The sequence below is a fragment of the Hyla sarda genome, chromosome 1, assembly GCF_029499605.1.
Source record: "Hyla sarda isolate aHylSar1 chromosome 1, aHylSar1.hap1, whole genome shotgun sequence".
In the NCBI taxonomy this organism is placed as follows: Eukaryota; Metazoa; Chordata; class Amphibia; order Anura; family Hylidae; genus Hyla; species Hyla sarda.
Window position 1 is genome coordinate 381,713,402 of NC_079189.1, and position 19,174 is coordinate 381,732,575.

General features: G+C 43.5%; 1 protein-coding gene across 1 annotated transcript in view; it reads right to left on the reverse strand.

The window, feature by feature from the left end:
• Window positions 1-401: 401 nt before the first annotated feature.
• Window positions 402-19,174, reverse strand: part of LOC130307937 (fructose-1,6-bisphosphatase 1-like) — a 34,296-nt gene continuing 15,523 nt past the window's right edge. Inside the window, exons 3-7 of the mRNA XM_056552207.1 lie at window positions 16,129-16,221; window positions 13,317-13,457; window positions 10,866-11,003; window positions 2,659-2,778; window positions 402-765 (exon numbers count right to left, since the gene is read on the reverse strand). Coding sequence (XP_056408182.1) covers window positions 574-765; window positions 2,659-2,778; window positions 10,866-11,003; window positions 13,317-13,457; window positions 16,129-16,221 — 684 coding nt within the window. The 3' untranslated portion in view covers window positions 402-573. The remainder of the gene's footprint in view (window positions 766-2,658; window positions 2,779-10,865; window positions 11,004-13,316; window positions 13,458-16,128; window positions 16,222-19,174) is intronic.

Consider the following 19,174-nt stretch of genomic DNA (forward strand, 5'->3'; position numbering starts at 1 on the left):
ACTAATCCACAGGATAAAAGGATCTGAAATGAGAAGTAAAAAAAAAAAAAAATGAGTAAGTATATTTAGGAGGAAAAAGTGGTAAAAAAAAATGTAATAAAACACACACATATATATATATATATATATATATATATATATATATATATATATCACAATTTTTTCAAAGCTTCAAATTGGTTTTTGCTTATGTGTGCTAAAAAAAATGGTATTCAAAAGTGATGTATTGGTTTTTGCTTATGTAAGCCAACCCCCTGTGATAGTATTATAAATGTGTCATACATAAGCAAAACCAAAAGTAAGAAAAAAATGCCTACAGAACTCACTTACCAAAGCAACGATGATAAATGTCCCCATTTATGATTGCCTAGTTCTGACTAAATCTTTGAATGACTGACATGATTACAGACATACAACTTACAAGCTTAATATAAAAATTTATTCATGTGTCTTTATCACACTGGCACTTTGTGTATAAAAGTAAGAATGTTGTTGTCTTGAACATGTTTGAATTATTGCAGACATGGAATATTTTCTTTGGTCCTCTTGTCAGCAGTTCTGTCCAGCAGCTCTTCATTTCTTGGCATGTTTTTTGAAAATCTCAATGTATTCCTTAACATCTTCTGGAGAACCTAGGGCTATGGGCATCCTTTGATGTATGTTTTCGGGGATAATATCCAAAATGTTCTCCAGTCCATTGGTGGCTAGGCCTCCAGCTTTTTCCATAATATATGCCATGGGGTTGCACTCATACAAGAGCCTCAGCTGTTTTAAAATAGAAGTATATATTATATTAAAGTCTATGTACTAATGACTAAGCCACAAGACTAAGCCACCAGGATATACTCTTATTTTTTGCAAATAATCTTAAGATTAAGGCCTAGATTTATTAAACTGTGTGAGAGGAAAACTGGAGTCATTTTCAACTTTGTTCACCTCAGCATTTTGGCTTCCATTAAAGGGGTATTCCGGGCAAAAACATCTTATCCCCTATAGAAATTAATGGAGGGGGTGTGGCGTGACATCACATCCCCGTCACGGAAGCCCGACGGTTTCCGAAACTGCAGATGCAGCTACGCATAGAATGCGGGCTGCTGCAGGGAGATCACGGGGGGTCCCAGCGGCGGCCCCCCCGCGATCAGACATCTTATCCCCTATCCTTTGGATAGGGGATAAGATGTTTTTGCCAGGAATACCCCTTTAATAATGTAAACTATGGTCCAGTGCAGGATCACCACCTGTGCCCGATGGATCTCATTAACTTAAATGGCCCTTGTCTATTTCTAGCAAGGTGTCAAGGTTTTAAATTATCTAAAATATGTGTACAGTTTTGGCCACAAGAGGTCTTATACTGAATTTGCAGGTCACTGCCTGTTGTTAGGCTTAGTCCCTCTAATAATAGAGACACCAAGAGCGACTGCAGGAAGTAGGGGTGGGACACAGCTTATCTCTAGCTGCCCTGTCTACTCATACAGTCAGTGTCTCAGCTCCAAGCTACATGATCTCTGCAGTTGCAAGTAAGACAGATTCCTCAAGTAATATATTTTATTCCTGTGGTGAAATAGTTTGTGGCATAGTGAATAATATTTATTACCAAAACGGAATGGATTCCCTTTTATTTCTGCAGCATTACATCCTTTATGTATTGTTTTAGCATAATTATACACGTATGTGTGGGCAATACTTTGTCTTTGTATGTGTTATGCCTACTAAGACAAGCTCTAGGAAGTATGGAAACATGGAGGGACATTTATCAATGTTTGCTTATGTATTCTTTTTTTTAGTAATTTTTTCCTTACTTTTTTTTTGCTTATGTGCGACGTATTTATCAACTGCTTTCAGCCTGTTGATAATTTTCTTTCACGTAAGCAATTTTTCCTTTTTTACTTTGGTAGTAGCTTTTTCTGCTCCATGTTTGAGCTGGAGTAAATTTAGTCAATTTTTAACGCTGTTGCGACTTTTTTTTGCGCAGTTGCGACTGTCGCAGTTAATAAATACCTGACTATCCGTAGTCCATTTTAAAATTATTACTACATAGTAAATTTTAGGAAAACTTGCTTTTCTCGCTTTCCAGTCAAAATGTCGCACGAAAAAGCGTGTAGTCGCAGTTGCGACAATTTTGCGACAATTATAGTAAAGAAAACCTGACTAAACCCCTTGATAAATGTCCATAATGGAGAGGAAAGTACAAGGTGAAAAAGTGCTGGTGGCTTCTAAGACTGGTTTAGACCCACTTAAAAGAGAACAGCAAGGAGCAATAGTACTGAAACATGGGAAACAGCTGGCAAAATATAAACTTTACCATAAACAGCAATGGTTGTAAAGATACACTGATGCTATATATCTTTTGACATGTCATGCAGACATTTCAAAACTTTTATCAGCCGGGGTCTCAGTGCTGGGACCCCCACCCATCCCTAGATATAGCCAGGTGACCTAAATCTGTTCTTTTTCAGATGACTATAAGATGACTAGTTAGACTATAATGGAGCCCATCTCCTGCCAAGCCAAGGAGTGAAGCACACTGCCGCACGCTTAATGTGGCTATATATAGGATAAGGTGGGGGTCAGCAATGAGACACTGACTGATCAAAGCTTTTGACATGTCAAAAGTTGTTTTTTAAACATTCAAGTAACTTAAAAGAGGATATCATTTACCTTTCCTTTTGGGCTTTTTACGTTTGCAGGGTACAAAAAGATTCCTCCATAGACCAATGTTCGATGGACATCTGCCACCATTGACCCAACATATCTTCCTCCATATGGGGAACTGCCATCCTGTAACATAAACTCAGTCAATTGATAGATCTCACAAAAGAATAACAAAAACAATGTATAGAAGCCTCTTTCATATCATATAAGGGAGATAAAGTCTCCTGTACATCTCATTAGATCAAAGGGAGGACTGGATCGCCACCCAAGGAAAATGGGAAACATTTCTTTAAGGGGTACTCCAATGGAAAACTTTTTTTTTTTTAAATCACCTGGTGCCAGAAAGTTAAACAGATTTGTAAATTACTTCTATTAAAAAATCTTAATCCTTCCAGTACTTTTTAGGGGCTATATACTACAGAGGACATGCTTTTCTTTTTAGATTTCTCTGATGTCATGACCACAGTGCTCTCTGCTGACCTCTGCTGTCCATTTAAGGAACTGTCCAGAGCAGCATATGTTTGCTATGGGGATTTTCTCCTGCTCTGGACAGTTCCTAAAATGGACAGCAGAGGTCAGCAGAGAGCACTGTGGTTATGACATCAGAGAAATCTAAAAAGATAAGCATTTCCTCTGTAGTATATAGCCCCTAAAAAGTACTGGAAGGATTAAAAAAAATTTATTGAAGTAATTTACAAATCTGTTTAACTTTCTGGCACCAGTTGATTTAAAAAAAAAAAGTTTTCCACGGGAGTACCCCTGGGGATTATCCTCCAGTTTCCCATGGTGGAATTTGTGCAGCAAAAAATCCACAGTAGACCTCATTGAGATCAATGTAATCTGCAGCAGATTTTCGGCTGCACAGATTCCCCTGTGGAAAATCCGCAGTGGGAAACTCAAATCCACAGTGGAAAACTCGTGCGTAACCCGCCTGTGTAAATGTACCCTTAGGGTAGGGTCACATGTAGCACATCCGCAGCATATTAGATTCGGCAGATGATCTACTGACAGTCCTTAGAGTGAGCCTCGTGCTGTGCGCATGTGTCCTGCGTTGGCTTAAAGAATATTGTTACGCCGAGCGCTCCGGGTCCCCGTTCCTCCCCGGAGCGCTCGCCTCATCCTCGCTACTACAGCGCCCCGGTCAGATCCACTGACCGGGTGCGCTGCGGTACCGCCTCCAGCCGGGATGCGATTCGCGATGCGGGTGGCGCCCGCTCGCGATGCGCACCCCGGCTCCCGTACCTGACTCGCTCTCCCTCGGTCCTGTCCCGGCGCGCGCGGCTCCGCTCCCTAGGGCGCGCGCGCGCCGGGTCTCTGCGATTTAAAGGGCCACTGCGCCGCTGATTGGCGCAGTGGTTCCAATTAGTGTCTTCACCTGTGCACTCCCTATGTATACCTCACTTCCCCTGCACTCCCTGGCTGGATCTTGTTGCCCTTGTGCCTAGTGAAAGCGTTCCCTTGTGTGTTCCTAGCCTGTGTTCCAGACCTCCTGCCGTTGCCCCTGACTACGATCCTTGCTGCCTGCCCCGACCTTCTGCTACGTCCGACCTTGCTTCTGTCTACTCCCTTGTACCGCGCCTATCTTCAGCAGTCAGAGAGGTTGAGCCGTTGCTAGTGGATACGACCTGGTCACTACCGCCGCAGCAAGACCATCCCGCTTTGCGGCGGGCTCTGGTGAATACCAGTAGTGACTTAGAACCGGTCCACTAGCACGGTCCACGCCTATCCCTCTCTGGCACAGAGGATCCACCTCCTGCCAGCCGGCATCGTGACAGTAGATCCGGCCATGGATTCCGCTGAGGTGCCGCTGTCAAGTCTTGCCGACATTTCCACGGTGATTGCCCAGCAGTCCCTAATGATCACCCAACGAAATCCCCAGCTGGCATACTTGACCACCGTGACACAGCAACTGCAGTCACAGATACAGCAGCTGCTGCCGCAGATACAGCAACTGCAGTCACAGACACAGCAGCTGCAACTGCAACAACCATCTCCTCCGCCGGCTCCTGCAACTCCTCCGCAGCGTCCGTCCGCTCCTAACCCCTGCTTGTCCCTGCCGGACAAATTTGATGGGGACTCTAGACTCTGCCGTGGTCTCCTTTCTGGAAAGGCCTTGTCTTGGGCCACACCGCTCTGGGACCGCAATGATCCTGCCACAGCCACAGTCCAGTCCTTCTTCGCTGAGGTCCGTGGTGTCTTCGAGGAGCCTGCCCGAGCTTCTTCTGCCGAGACTGCCCTGCTGAACCTGGCCCAGGGTGTTTCTTCCGTTGGCGAGTACGCCATTCAGTTCCGTGCTCTTGCTTCCGAGTTGTCCTGGAATAGTGAGGCCCTCTGCGCGACCTTTAAAAAAGGCCTATCCAGCAACATTAAAGATGTTCTGGCCGCACGAGAAACTCCTGCTAACCTACATGAACTCATTCATCTTGCCACTCGCATTGACATGCGTTTTTCCGGATGGCGTCTGGAGCTCCGCCTGGATATGGACTTTGTTCGCACGAGGCGTTTTTTCTCCCCGGCTCCTCTCTCCTCTGGTCCTCTGCAATCCGTTCCTGTGCCTCCCGCCGTGGAGGCTATGCAAGTTGACCGGTCTCGCTTGACACCTCAAGAGAGGACACGACGCCGCATGGAGAATCTTTGCCTGTACTATGCCGGTACCGAACACTTCCTGAAGGATTGTCCTATCCGTCCTCCCCGCCTGGAAAGACGTACGCTGACTCCGCACAAAGGTGACACAGTTCTTGATGTCAACTCTGCTTCTCCACGCCTTACTGTGCCTGTGCGGATATCTGCCTCTACCTTCTCCTTCTCTACTATGGCCTTCTTGGATTCCGGATCTGCAGGAAATTTTTTTTTGGCCTCTCTTATCAACAGGTTCAACGTCCCTGTGACCAGTCTCGCCAGACCCCTCTACATCAATTGTGTTAACAATGAAAGATTGGACTGTGCCGTGCGTTACCGCACGGAACCCCTCCTAATGTGCATCGGACCTCATCACGGAAAAATTGAGTTTTTGGTCCTCAGAAGAAGGGGAGACCCAAGGGGGGGGGGTACTGTTACGCCGAGCGCTCCGGGTCCCCGTTCCTCCCCGGAGCGCTCGCCTCATCCTCGCTACTACAGCGCCCCGGTCAGATCCACTGACCGGGTGCGCTGCGGTACCGCCTCCAGCCGGGATGCGATTCGCGATGCGGGTGGCGCCCGCTCGCGATGCGCACCCCGGCTCCCGTACCTGACTCGCTCTCCCTCGGTCCTGTCCCGGCGCGCGCGGCCCCGCTCCCTAGGGCGCGCGCGCGCCGGGTCTCTGCGATTTAAAGGGCCACTGCGCCGCTGATTGGCGCAGTGGTTCCAATTAGTGTCTTCACCTGTGTCCCTATGTATACCTCACTTCCCCTGCACTCCCTGGCCGGATCTTGTTGCCCTTGTGCCTAGTGAAAGCGTTCCCTTGTGTGTTCCTAGCCTGTGTTCCAGACCTCCTGCCGTTGCCCCTGACTACGATCCTTGCTGCCTGCCCCGACCTTCTGCTACGTCTGACCTTGCTTCTGTCTACTCCCTTGTACCGCGCCTATCTTCAGCAGTCAGAGAGGTTGAGCCGTTGCTAGTGGATACGACCTGGTCACTACCGCCGCAGCAAGACCATCCCGCTTTGCGGCGGGCTCTGGTGAATACCAGTAGTGACTTAGAACCGGTCCACTAGCACGGTCCACGCCTATCCCTCTCTGGCACAGAGGATCCACCTCCTGCCAGCCGGCATCGTGACAAATATGGATTCTTTTTTTTCTTTAAGGCCCTGTTCATACCACATTTTGCACCCTGTTGAAAGCTGCTGTTTATTTTCAAGAAGGTACCTTTAAAAAAGGACATCTGGATCCTAGGTCCTGTTCCGAAACAGGACAGAAAAAAGGAACCTGCATCATTTTTGTGTCCTATCAATTAAAAAAATTTTTTTACATATCTTGGGGACAATCAGCTGTCTTGAGTTTCTATCAGTCAGGGTCTGACTGTTGAGAACCTGACCAATGACAAAAAAAAAAGCAGGGAGAGAGGTGTGCTCCTTCCCCTGCTCAATGTCTATAAGACCTGGACAACTCCATAGACTTACATTGTAAGACCGTCTAGGTCACATGACAAGCTAAGCTTGCTTTTCTCCCTGGTAGTTCTCATGATCGGTTTGGGTCTGAACACCCAAACCCCGACTGATCAAAACTTTTGATATGTCTCTAGAACATATTAAACGTTTTTTTAAATGATAAGTACTGTTTAAATTTAATCAACAAAAAGTACCATTCAACAGGATGCAAAAGCACAATGTGAACCTATCCTATCACTTTTTAGTAGGTCTATGTCCCAGCCAAGCCACAGAACCAACATGCTTATGCACATGACTCAAAAAAGATCTGTGGGGAAATGCTGCACCAATACAGACAATAGTATAGGCTGCATATTGGAAATATAGATGTAAAAAATATTGTCTGAATAGATGCACTGAAAAACATTAGCTCAGTATTTGGAACTTTCAAAACAAAAAAAAACTACACTTATGTAAATGTTGCTTTTTATTTAATTTACACAAACTACTGTGCAATAAACATGATGTCAAGGATATACAAGTACATATCTATAAAGCTAGTTTTAAGGTAGGTCACACATGCCATGGTTTGCTGTGTATTTACTGCTACATATTTTCTTAACCATTGAAATAGAAAAATCAGTTGCAGAAAATATGCCGCAAAGTTCGCAGCAAAATACGGCACATGTGACCTTTCCCTTAGGGTGTATTCACATGCAGATTTTATGCTGTGTTCAGTCAATTAGTTTACATTAAAATATGTAGCATAAAATCTGCACCTTCAAATCTGCTGCATCAAATATGCACAGGATACTGTATACACAGGAAAATACGGCATGTGTGGATTCACACGTACAGTACCCTGTGCTTATTTGATGTGCAGGATTTGAAGCTGCAGATTTAAAGCTGAGTTCAGTTATTTCATTTACATTGAAATCTGCACTTCAAATCTTGCACATCAAATATGCACAGGATACTGTACGAGTAAATGGAGCTTTCGTTTTTCTTTTCGATTTTAGAAAATACTTGCATAAAAAATCTAGAGCATCTTTTCTTAGAACTCTGCATGGTCCATCAGTTCTTCCTCATGGAAATTTACTACACTGCTCAAAGGAATAAAGGGAACACTAAGGTAACTAATTCTAAATCTGAATGAATGAACTAATCGTTTGAAATACTTTCCTCTTTACATAGATGACTGTGCTGACAACAAAATCACACAAAAATTATCAATGGAAATCAGATTTATCAACCCATGGAGGTCTGGATATGGAGTCACACTCAAAATCAAAGTGAGGCTCAGTAGTGTGTGTGGCCTCCGCGTGCCCGAATGACCTCCCTCCCTGGGCATGCTCCTGATGAGGTGGCGGTCTCCTGAGGGACTAAAGCATCCGCCAACTCCTGGACAGTCTGTGGTGCAACGTGGCATTGGTGGATGGAGCGAGACATGATGTCCCAGATGTTCTCAATCGGATTCAGGTCTGGGGAACGGGCTGCTAGTCCATAGCATCAATGCCTTCCTCTTGCAGGAACTGCTGACACACTCCAGCCACATGAGGTCTAGCATTGTCTTGCATTAGGAGGAACCCAGGGCCAACCGCACCAGCATGTGGTCTCACAAGGGGTCTGAGGATCTCATCTCGGTACCCAATGGCAGTCAGGCTACCTCTGGCAAGCACATGGAGGGCTGTGTGGCCCCCCCCCAAAGAGATGCCACCCCGCACCATTACTGACCCACCGCCAAACCGGTCATGCTGGAGGATGTTTCAGGCAGCAGAACATTCTCCACGGTGTCTCCAGACTCTGTCACGTCTGTCACATGTGCTCAGTGTGAACTTGCTTTCATCTGTGAAGAGCACAGGATGCCAGTGACGAATTTGCCATTCTTGGTGTTCCCTGGCAAATGCCAAACGTTCTGCATGGTGTTGGGCTGTAAGCACAACCCCCCACCTGTGGACGTCGGGCCCTCATACCACTCTCATGGAGTCTGTTTTTGACTGTTTGAGTGGACACATGTACATTTGTGGCCTGCTGGAGGTCATTTTGCAGGGCTCTGGCAGTGCTCCTCCTGCTCCTCCTTGCACAAAGGCGGAGGTAGCGGTCGTGCTGGGTTGTTGCCCTCCTACGGCCTCCTCCACGTCTCCTGATGTACTGGCCTTTTCCTGGTAGCACCTCCATGCTATGGACACTACGCTGACATACACAGCAAACCTTCTTGCCACAGCTCGCATTGATGTGCCATCCTAGATGAGCTGCACTACCTGAGCCCCTTGTGTGAGTTGTTGACTCTGTCTCATGCTACCACTAGAGTGAAAGCACCACCAGCATTCAAAAGTGACCAAAACATCAGCCAGGAAGCATAGGAACTGATAAGTGGTCTGTGGTCATCACCTGCAGAACCACTCCTTTATTGGGGGTGTCTTGCTAATTGCCTATAATTTCCACCTGTTGTCTGTTCCATTTACACAACAGCATGTGAAATTGATTGTCAATCAGTGTTGCTTCCTGAGTAGACAGTGTGATTTCACAGAAGTGTCATTGACTTGGGGTTACATTGTTTAAGTGTTCCCTTTATTGTTTTGAGCAGTGTATTTACGTTCCATTCCTTCTGTCAATCTGACACTATAAACACCAATTGACAGTATCAGAGTGTGCAGTAACGCCTCATTGACAAGGAAAATAGTAAGTTCACATGCACACTATTGAAATTTAGCAAGCAATTTTCTTGCTGAATTCTGTCAGCGAGGTATTTAGCACGGAATTTACTGCGGACATCACCCTGCAATTCAAAGTCCTAGTGGCAATGGGATTTCTGGGCAGAATTCCACCTAAAGAATGATTATTCTTTCGTCTGCATCTGGATCCATGACGGAATTGCAGAACTTCCATAGTCTGCACCGAGGAGCAAAACCCCAGTGAGATCAATGGAATTTGTCTGGAAGCAGACTCTGCTCAGAATTAATTCTGAGGGAAACATTCATAGTTAGCATGGACCCTTATTAGTTGTCTATTTATTCATACCATTCCAGGAGGCAAAACAACAGGAAAGAACAATGTAGAGTTCTGAGAAAAGATGCCTTTAAATGTTTATTTTATAGAGAATGCAAGTATGTCATTAAAATGTGTAAAGTACACATGTTTGTATATGACGGCATCTGTATAACTTAAAGGAGTACTCCGGAGCGCTGGTACTGAAAAAAAAAAAGGTTTACCTCATCTGCGCCAGCTTCCTGTTAGCTGCTGCTCTCTCCCCCTCCTCTCCCCCCCAGGAAATTATAATAAATTATAATAAAGTTCCTTCCCTCCTTCCATGTGCCCACTAGCGCAGTGTTTCCCAACTAGGGTGCCTCCAGCTGTTGCAAAACTACAACTCCCAGCATGCCCGGACAGCCGAAGGCTGTCCGGGCATGCTGGGAGTTGTAGTTTCGCAACAGCTGGAGGCACCCTGGTTGGGAAACACTGCACTAGCGGTGTCACAAAAATGCCTCCCATCGCTACCATCACCGCTAGCGGGGTTTGCGCGTGGCTAACGTAGTACTGCGCAGGCAAATAGCGTAGGGCTAACATAGGCAGCGATAGGAGTCTAGCGTTAGCCCTACGCTATTTGCGTAGTACTGCGCATGCGCAGAATAAATTAACTTTGGGGGAGTAGCCGACTCCGGACGGGGAGGCCGGCACAGCCCGCAGTGACTCATGGGAGCGATGAGTCACCGGGCTAAGATGGCGGCGGTGCAGAAGAAACAGCGGTCGAGCGTCATAGATTGCAGAAAAAGGAGCCAGCTTCCGTTAGAAGGAGAAATGCGGGAGAAGACCAGGAAAAGAGCGATATGGATAAGGTAAGTCATTTACAATGTTATATAACTTTGCTTTAGGGTTAGTTTACCATAAAAAAAACCTAGCATCGGAGTACTCCTTTAAAGGACATCAGTCATTTATAAAGTATTTAAAGGGGTACTCGACCCCTAGACATCTTATCCCCTATCCAATGGATAGGGGATAAGATGTCTTGGGGCGGAGTACCCCTTTAAATTTACAATTATAATTTTTTTTTTATGTAAAACCGGATTAATTTCAATGTAGAAGATGGTGGCTACATATTTGTACCAAGTGTGCAATTCTGGATAAATATGCGTAGAGAACGTATACTTACTTCTGGAAACTTCTTCTTCTGGAGATACTCTGTTACCGCTGCATCAAAGTATTTAGCATAGCCTTCATTAAGACTGTAGATATTGCCTCTTGGCTTAATTTTCACATTTTTGTTGACCAAGAGGAATTCTCCAATTGACTAAAACAAATATACATTTTTATTAAAGGGAAATCTTAAAGGGAAACTTCCATTATTTTTTCACATGTTAATAAGCAAGATATGGCTAATAAATGCATTTTTGTAAAGGAGGGGTTGTTTTGTTGTTTATATCATTTTTTTTCTCTGGGCACACAGTACATAACTCTTTGCCATTAACCAGCAGTTTATCCAGAGAGAATTTAGAAGTGATAACTAGTTTAGAGCACAGCACCGACACTACTTTACTGATTCTTTTTGCCATTCTGAGATTGTGTCTTTTGGGGACAATTATGGCCACAAGCTGTTATCTTCTTTATACCTTTCTTGCACTTTAAGGTGTTAAACTTTTGACATGTCACACTAAGACAAAAGTCTTGATAATATCAGGAAGTATTTTACTGAGAGTAGTGGGTGCATGGAATAGCCTTTCTTTAGAAGGGGTAGTTGCAAATACAGTGAAGAGGTTTAAAGGGGTACTCTGGTGGAAAACATATTTTTTTTTTAAATCAACTGGCTCCGGAAAGTTAAACAGATTTGTAAATTACTTCTATTAAAAAAATCTGAATCCTTCCAGTACTTATTAGCTGCTGAATACTACATAGGAAATTATTTTCTTTTTGGAACACAGTGCTCTCTGCTGACATCACGAGCACAGTGCTCTCTGCTGACATCTCTGTCCATTTTAGGAACTGTCCAGAGCAGCATATGTTTGCTATGGGGATTTTCTCCTACTCTGGACGGTTCCTAAAATGGACAGAGATGTCAGCAGAGAGCACTATGCTCGTGATGTCAGCAGAGAGCTCTGTGTTCAAAAAAGAAAAGAATTTCCTCTGTAGTATTCAGCAGCTAATAAGTACTGGAAGGATTAAGATTTTTTTTATAGAAGTAAATTACAAATCTGTTTAACTTTCTGGCACCAGTTGATTAAAATAAAAAAAGTTTTCCACCGGAGTACCCCTTTTAAGCATAAGATAAGGCCAGGGACTCAGATTACTGGGTAGACTAAATGGTCTGACACATTCTGAGACCCCCACCATCTTTGGATATAGCTAGGAGAAGCACATGGCTGTCCACTCCACTCCCTGGTTTGCAGGAAAGGTACTCCATACATTTGCAACGAAGCGCGTCGCTTGCAATATGTTGGGTTGGACAGTGCAATGGACAGTGCTGTACACTGAGGTGTGGAGAAACTTGGTGCACCTAGATAACAGTATCTGCTGGCTGAAATTCACAACCAACATCCTTCTACAACAACTGGGATTAGAAATATCTATAAAGGGATATTATATCACCTCCTCATAAATAAAAAGTGTTTATGAGAGGAAGAAGAAACTATAGGCATATGTGGGCTCTTCCACAATAACCAACCAGCATATAAAATGGCTATATTAGAGAACATTATTAGATCAAGTCGTATGGGTAGACAGTTAAAACAGTGTCTAACCAGGGTAAAAGCCTTTTCTTCCTTGTGCAATGTCTTGGTTGACATTATATAGTCTGAATTGTGGCAAACTTTTGGCAATTTTTAAGCCATGCCTCTTCTGTCTAAGACAGACCACTCTTCTTAGCACTTTATAAAACTGTCTAGTGAGAGGCAACAGGTGTCTAAAACACGTATTTTCTTATGTCCTATCAGCAGCACAATAGTGGGGATTTTGAACTTTTAATGATTAAACTTTAGCTAATGAAAACAATGGCACTCTGCTGCAACAGAATATCCAAGCAGAATTCTTCCACTGTATTCGGCCCAGAAAAAACACGTGTGAAGGCCTTACATTCTAAATTGTGAACATCTGTCAGTTGTTTTAAAGTAAATTATCTTTGTCTAAACTGAAGCACAGCAGGGACAAAGCTCAGTATGTGAGGGCGGTACAAGCACACCTCTGTGCTCACTCCTGTGCTATCAGACTGCAGCATGAAAACAGAGAGGAGGGGGTTACAGAGCAGCCTGCAGTGATTGGATGAAGAGACCCAGCATAGCACAGGAGACTCAGGGAGTAAGATTAATCAAGCAGAGTAAGGACATGCCCCATCCAAAGCACAGAATGTCAAAGCAAGTGAGCAACAGATAGAAGGTACTTGTGAGAGAAATATAGGTGCTAGACACATAACAATGTGTACATGGTCAGGATTAGGTACTGAGTAACATATAACATTTTTTGTATATATATAACAGGTACTTTTTAAGATCTGCATTTGATATAAATATAACAGTAGAATACACAACAACCCTGATTCTCAGTTCAATGGTCTGTGATGCCATGTTATACCAGCAACTATTGCTCAATTTGAAATAATTAAGTTGTTACTTACAGGGTCCAGCATGAAGCAATTGACACCACATTCACTGGCTAAGACAAGCATTGTGGCGCTCCCATATAAAGCATATCCTGCTGCAATGAGATTACGTCCTGGCTGCAAGGCATCTTTCTCAGTGGGTTCTCCATCTGTTGTCTGCACAATAACAAAATGACAAAAATAAAAATTTACTAGAGTTATTTATTTCAGGACTTTTGATGGGATTTTTTCTTTCATAGGATTACACTTGCCACTTTAAAGGAGAACTCCCGTTTATAAAAACTTATCCCCTATCCTAAGGAGAGAAGATAAGTGTCAGATCGCTGGGGTCCAACCGCTGAGACCCCCCGCGATCTCCTGAATGGTGCCCCGGCTCTCCTCCTGAATGGGGCGTGTCGACCACAGCACGAAACTACGGATTACATGCCCCTTCCATGCAGCTCAATGTCAGAGCCGGAGTGCTGCACTCTGCAATGTCTGACTCTGCCATAGAGCTGCATGGAGGGGGCATGTTGGCCACAGCTTCCTGCTATGGTCAACACCGCTCTTTTCATGCAGAGAGTGGGCGAAGTGCGGGAAATCGCGGAGGGTCCCAGCTGTCCGATCCCCGCAATCTGACACTTATTCCCTATCATTAGGATAGGGGATAACTTTTTATAAATGGTAGTTCTCCTTTTAGTAGACAAACTACTGTAGCTTACCAGTTGCATAAAAATAATAAAATATCACACAGTGCCACCTTCTGGTTATGACAATGTACTACTTTAGAGGTCTACGAACATAATTATGACGGTACATCTACCCTTATCTGAAACTATTTGTTCCAAAGAAAAAATGGGAGTTTTGCTTTAAACATACTTAACCCCTTAAGGACTCAGCCCATTTTGGCCTTAAGGACTCAGACAATTTAATTTTTACGTTTTCATTTTTTCCTCCTCGCCTTCTAAAAATCATAACTCTTATATTTTCATCCACAGACTAGTATGAGGGCTTGTTTTTTGCGCGACCAGTTGTCCTTTGTAATGACATAACTCATTATATCATAAAATGTATGGTGCAACCAAAAAACACTATTTTTGTGGGGAAATTAAAACGAAAAACGCAATTTTGCTAATTTTGGAAGGTTTTGTTTTCACGCCGTACAATTTATGGTAAAAATGACGTGTGTTCTTTATTCTGAGGGTCAATACTATTAAAATGATACCCATTATTACATACTTTTCTATTATTGTTGCGCTTAAAAAAAATCACAAACTTTGTAACCAAATTAGTACGTTTATAATCCCTTTATTTTTATGACCTCTAACTTTTTTATTTTTCCGTATAAGCGGCGGTATGGGGGCTCATTTTTTGCGCCATGATCTGTACTTTTTTTTATACCAAATTTGCATACAAAAAACTTTTAATACATTTTTAATAATTTTTTTTAATAAAATGTATTAAAAAAGTAGGAATTTTGGACTTTTTTTTTTCCGTTCACGCCGTTCACCGTACGGGATCATTAACATTTTATTTTAATAGTTCGGACATTTACGCACGCGGCGATACCAAATATGTCTATAAAAAAAATTTACGCTTTTTGGGGGTAAAATAGGAAAAAACGGACGTTTTACTTTTTTATTGGGGGGAGGGGATTTTCACTTTTTTTTTTACTTTTACTTTTACATTTTTTTAAATTTTTTTTTACACTTGAATAGTCCCCATAGGGACCTGAGCGGTTAATGGCGGACGCCCGCGAGATCGCGGGCGTCGGCCATTGCCGGCGGGTCCCTGGCTGCGATCAGCAGCCGGGATCAGCCGCGCATGACACGGGCATCGCTCCGATGCCCGCGGTTATGCACAGGACGTAAATGTACTTCCTGGTGCGTTAAGTACCACCGCACCAGGACGTACATTTACGTCCTGCGTCCTTAAGGGGTTAAAGGGGTACTCCGGTGGAAAACTTTTTTTTTTTTTTTTATCAACTGGTGCCAGAAAGTTAAACAGATTTGTAAATTACTTCTATTAAAAAATCGTAGTCCTTCCAGTATTTATTAGCTGCTGAATACTACAGAGGAAATTGTTTTCTTTTAGGAACACAGTGCTCTCTGCTGACATCTCTATCCATTTTAAGAACTGTTCAGAGTAGGGGAAAATCCCCATAGCCAACATATGCTGTTCTGGACAGTTCCTAAAATGGACAAAGATGTCAGCAGAGAGCACTGTGCTCGTGATTCAGCAGAGAGCACTGTGTTCCAAAAAGAAAATAATTTCCTCTGTAGTATTCAACAGCTAATAAGTACTGGAAGGATTAAGATTTTTTAATAGAAGTCATTTACAAAACTGTTTAACTTTCTGGCACCAGTTGATTTAAATAAATAAAAAAAAAACATTTTCCACTGGAGTACCCCTTTAAATATATTTAAAAGATCCAAAATATATTCAGCTCAATCAGCAGCACCTGGACTGATGTAGACAAGCACTAATAATGATTCAGTCCACCATGTCAACCCTCTTTATACTTAGTCAGTATGATTAAGGTTGACATAGTCGATTGAGATGTGTCTTTTGTCTCCACTAGTGTCTGTGTCTCTTGGATTGAAATAAAACAAGCTTTTAATTGATGAAGCTGCACTGGACGTTCTCTCTTATATTTCTCTACTTCAAATATATTATATCTATTATTTAGAGAAAATGATAGACATAACATTTTTCCATTCATCCAAGTCTTTCTGCTGATATACTTTATGACTTCCCTATTGAAAGTGGACGCCTTTTGATACATATACCATATGTCATTATTAAGTCCAAGGTTTATTTAGAAATGTGGTTAAAAAGCAGATCTTACCTTTTTGTATATGGCAAAGATTGTACCAATGGATGCAAGACAGTCAATGTTAGAGGAACCATCCAATGGGTCAAAACAGACAACATATTTACCCTTAAAAAAGGAAAAAAATGTTAGTTTACCCCACTGTATGTTGGTTAAGTACAGTAGTTAAATTAAATACATTTTGTGATTGTTGAACTGGTGTGGCCTACAGGGTCCCGTGCACATTATACATTTTTGTTTTATACTCTTTTCATTGAAATTTCATGGCTTAAAAACTCACCGAAACTGGCAGTTATTATTATAATCTAAGAGGGCCAAATATGTCAATATGCATTATGTTTGCATAAGTTTTTTGTAAAAAAGTCACTCATAATTTCTTTTCTGTATGTTAGGAGATATATATATATATATATATATATATATATATATATATATTGTTTTAGCAGATGTATTCAAACCTAAGGCTTTTTTTTTATAAAGCAGTCAGTATTTAGCAATAGTATTATAAGCCAAAACAAGTATGGAACCAAAACAGGGAGGGGTGCACATTTACCCTTATACATTTTTTTCTACTGTTGATATCTTACTCCTGGTTCTGGCTTAGAAATACTGATGTGAAAGAGTTCCGTATATACTCGAGTATAAGCCGACCCGAATATAAGCCGAGGCCCCTAATTTTACCCCAAAAACCCAGGAAAAGTTATTGACTCCACTATAAGCCTAGGGTGGGAAATACATCATCCCCCCCATGTAATCATCCAGACCCCTGTCATCATCCCCCCCTTCATCATCACCACCTGTCAATCCCTTCATCAGTGGTCTTCAACCTGCGGACCTCCAGATGTGGTACAACTACAACTCCCACCATACCCAGACAGCCATCGGCTGTCCAGGCATGCTGGGAGTTGTAGTTTTGAAACCTCTGGAGGTCCGCAGGTTGAAGACCACTGCAGCCTTCATCATCATCCCCCCCCCCCCTTCATCATCACCACCTGTCAATTCCTTCATCAGTGGTCTTCAACCTGCGGACCTCCAGATGTTGCAAAACTACAACTCCCACCATACCCGGACAGCCATCTGGAGGTCCGCAGGTTGAAGACCACCGATTAAGGGATTGACAGGCAGAGAGTTCACTCGAGTGTAAGCCGAGGGGGGCGTTTTCAGCACGAAAAATCGTGCTGAAAAACTCGGCTTATACTCGAGTATATACGGTATATGGGCTAAAGGGAATTCATTTATAAAAGAGATACAAACTGTAAGCAACTGTAAATCTTTCAAATAAAGGTATAGGCATTTGGTTGGTTGTGAGCCTTTTTTTAACCTGTTTTTGGCATTTGGGGTGTTTTTGGCCATATTCTTGGCTACAGCAAAAGCTATAGCCCATAAAATAGCAGTTTTTTTGGGGGATGTTTAGGTCCCAAAATACACTCCAAATTTCATGCAAAAATGTGTCCCAAAATAAGTCACTGGCACTTGATTCCATACAGTTTAAAGCCATAACATTTTCTAAGTGTGTAGAATTTAATTGGGAAAAATATAAAGTTTAGGAAAGTTTTTGGGCTGTAAAACAGCAATTTTGTTTGATGGTACAAAAACTGTGTGTAAACATAGTCCAACTGCTCTTTACCCAGACCTATAATATCACCCCTTTACTGGTGAGACCAATTTCAGAGAGTCGAAAATCACATTTGCAAGTTACATAATTAATAAATAGGGTTCTTCTGTCTGCAATTAATTTTTAGTACAAATATATCTTATCTGTGAAGGCCTCAGAGTTTTTTAGAGAGCATTATTGAACAAACAACAGTATGAAGACCAAGGAGCTCACCAAACAGGTCAGTGATAATGTTGTGGACAAATGCAAAGCATTTAACATCTCACGGAGCATGATAAAATCGATATTCAGAAATGTCATAACTACAAACCTACCAAGACAAGTCCACTCAAACTGACAAGCCAGGCAGGGAAAAATTATTCAAAGAAGCAACCAAGAGGCCCATGGTAAATCTGGAGGAGCTTCATATATCCCCCTCTGAGATGGGAGAATCTGTCCACAGGACAGTTATTGGTTGTATACTCCATAAATCTGGCCTTTATGGAAGAGTGGCAAAAGAAAGCCATTGTTCAAAGTGAGCCAAAACAAATTCCATTTGGAGTTAGCCACAAGCCATTTGGGAGACACAGCAAACATGTGGAAGAAGGTGTTCTGGTCAGATTAGAGCAAAATTTAACTTTTTGGCTTCAGTGTAAAACGATATGTGTGGTGGAAACCAAATACCGTATATATACTCGAGTGAACTCTCCGCCTGTTAATCCCTTCTCAGTGGTCTTCAACCTGCGGACCTCCAGATGTTGCAAAACTACAACTCCCAGCATGCCCGGACAGCGTCGGCTGTCCGGGCATGCTGGGAGATATAGTTTTGAAACCTCTGGAGGTCCGCAGGTTGAAGACCACTGTGGCCATCGTCATCATTCAGACCCCCCCCCCCCTTTAGTTTTCTACTCACCTCCCCTCGGCGGGAAGTTAGGGTGAGCTGGTCCGGGCCATCTATGCTGCAGGGACCGTCCGGTGGGGAGGGTTAGTCATTCTGGGCTGTCCATTTTAACCAGGGGGGGCCCTCTTCTCCGCGCTCCGGGCCTGCCCCGGACTAATGACGTTGCCTTGACGACGACGTTCATGCGCGTCCCTGTGCGTCGTCGTCAAGGCAACGTCACTAGTCCGGGGCAGGCCCGGAGCACGGGGAAGAGGGCCCCCCCGGTGAAAATGGACAGCCCGCAACGACTAACCCTCCCCACCGGACGGTCCCTGCAGCATAGATGGCCCGGACCAGCTCACCCTTGCTTCCCATCGTGGGGAGGGGAGTAGAAAACTAAAGGGGGGGTCTGGATGATGACAAAGGCTGCAGTGGTCTTCAACTTGCTGACCTCCAGGGGTTTCAAAACTACAACTCCCAGCATGCCCGGACAGCCGATGGCTGAAGGGATTGACAGGCAGTGATGATGTAGGGGGGGGGGATGATGACGGGGTCTGGATGATGGCATGGGGGGATGATGTATTTCC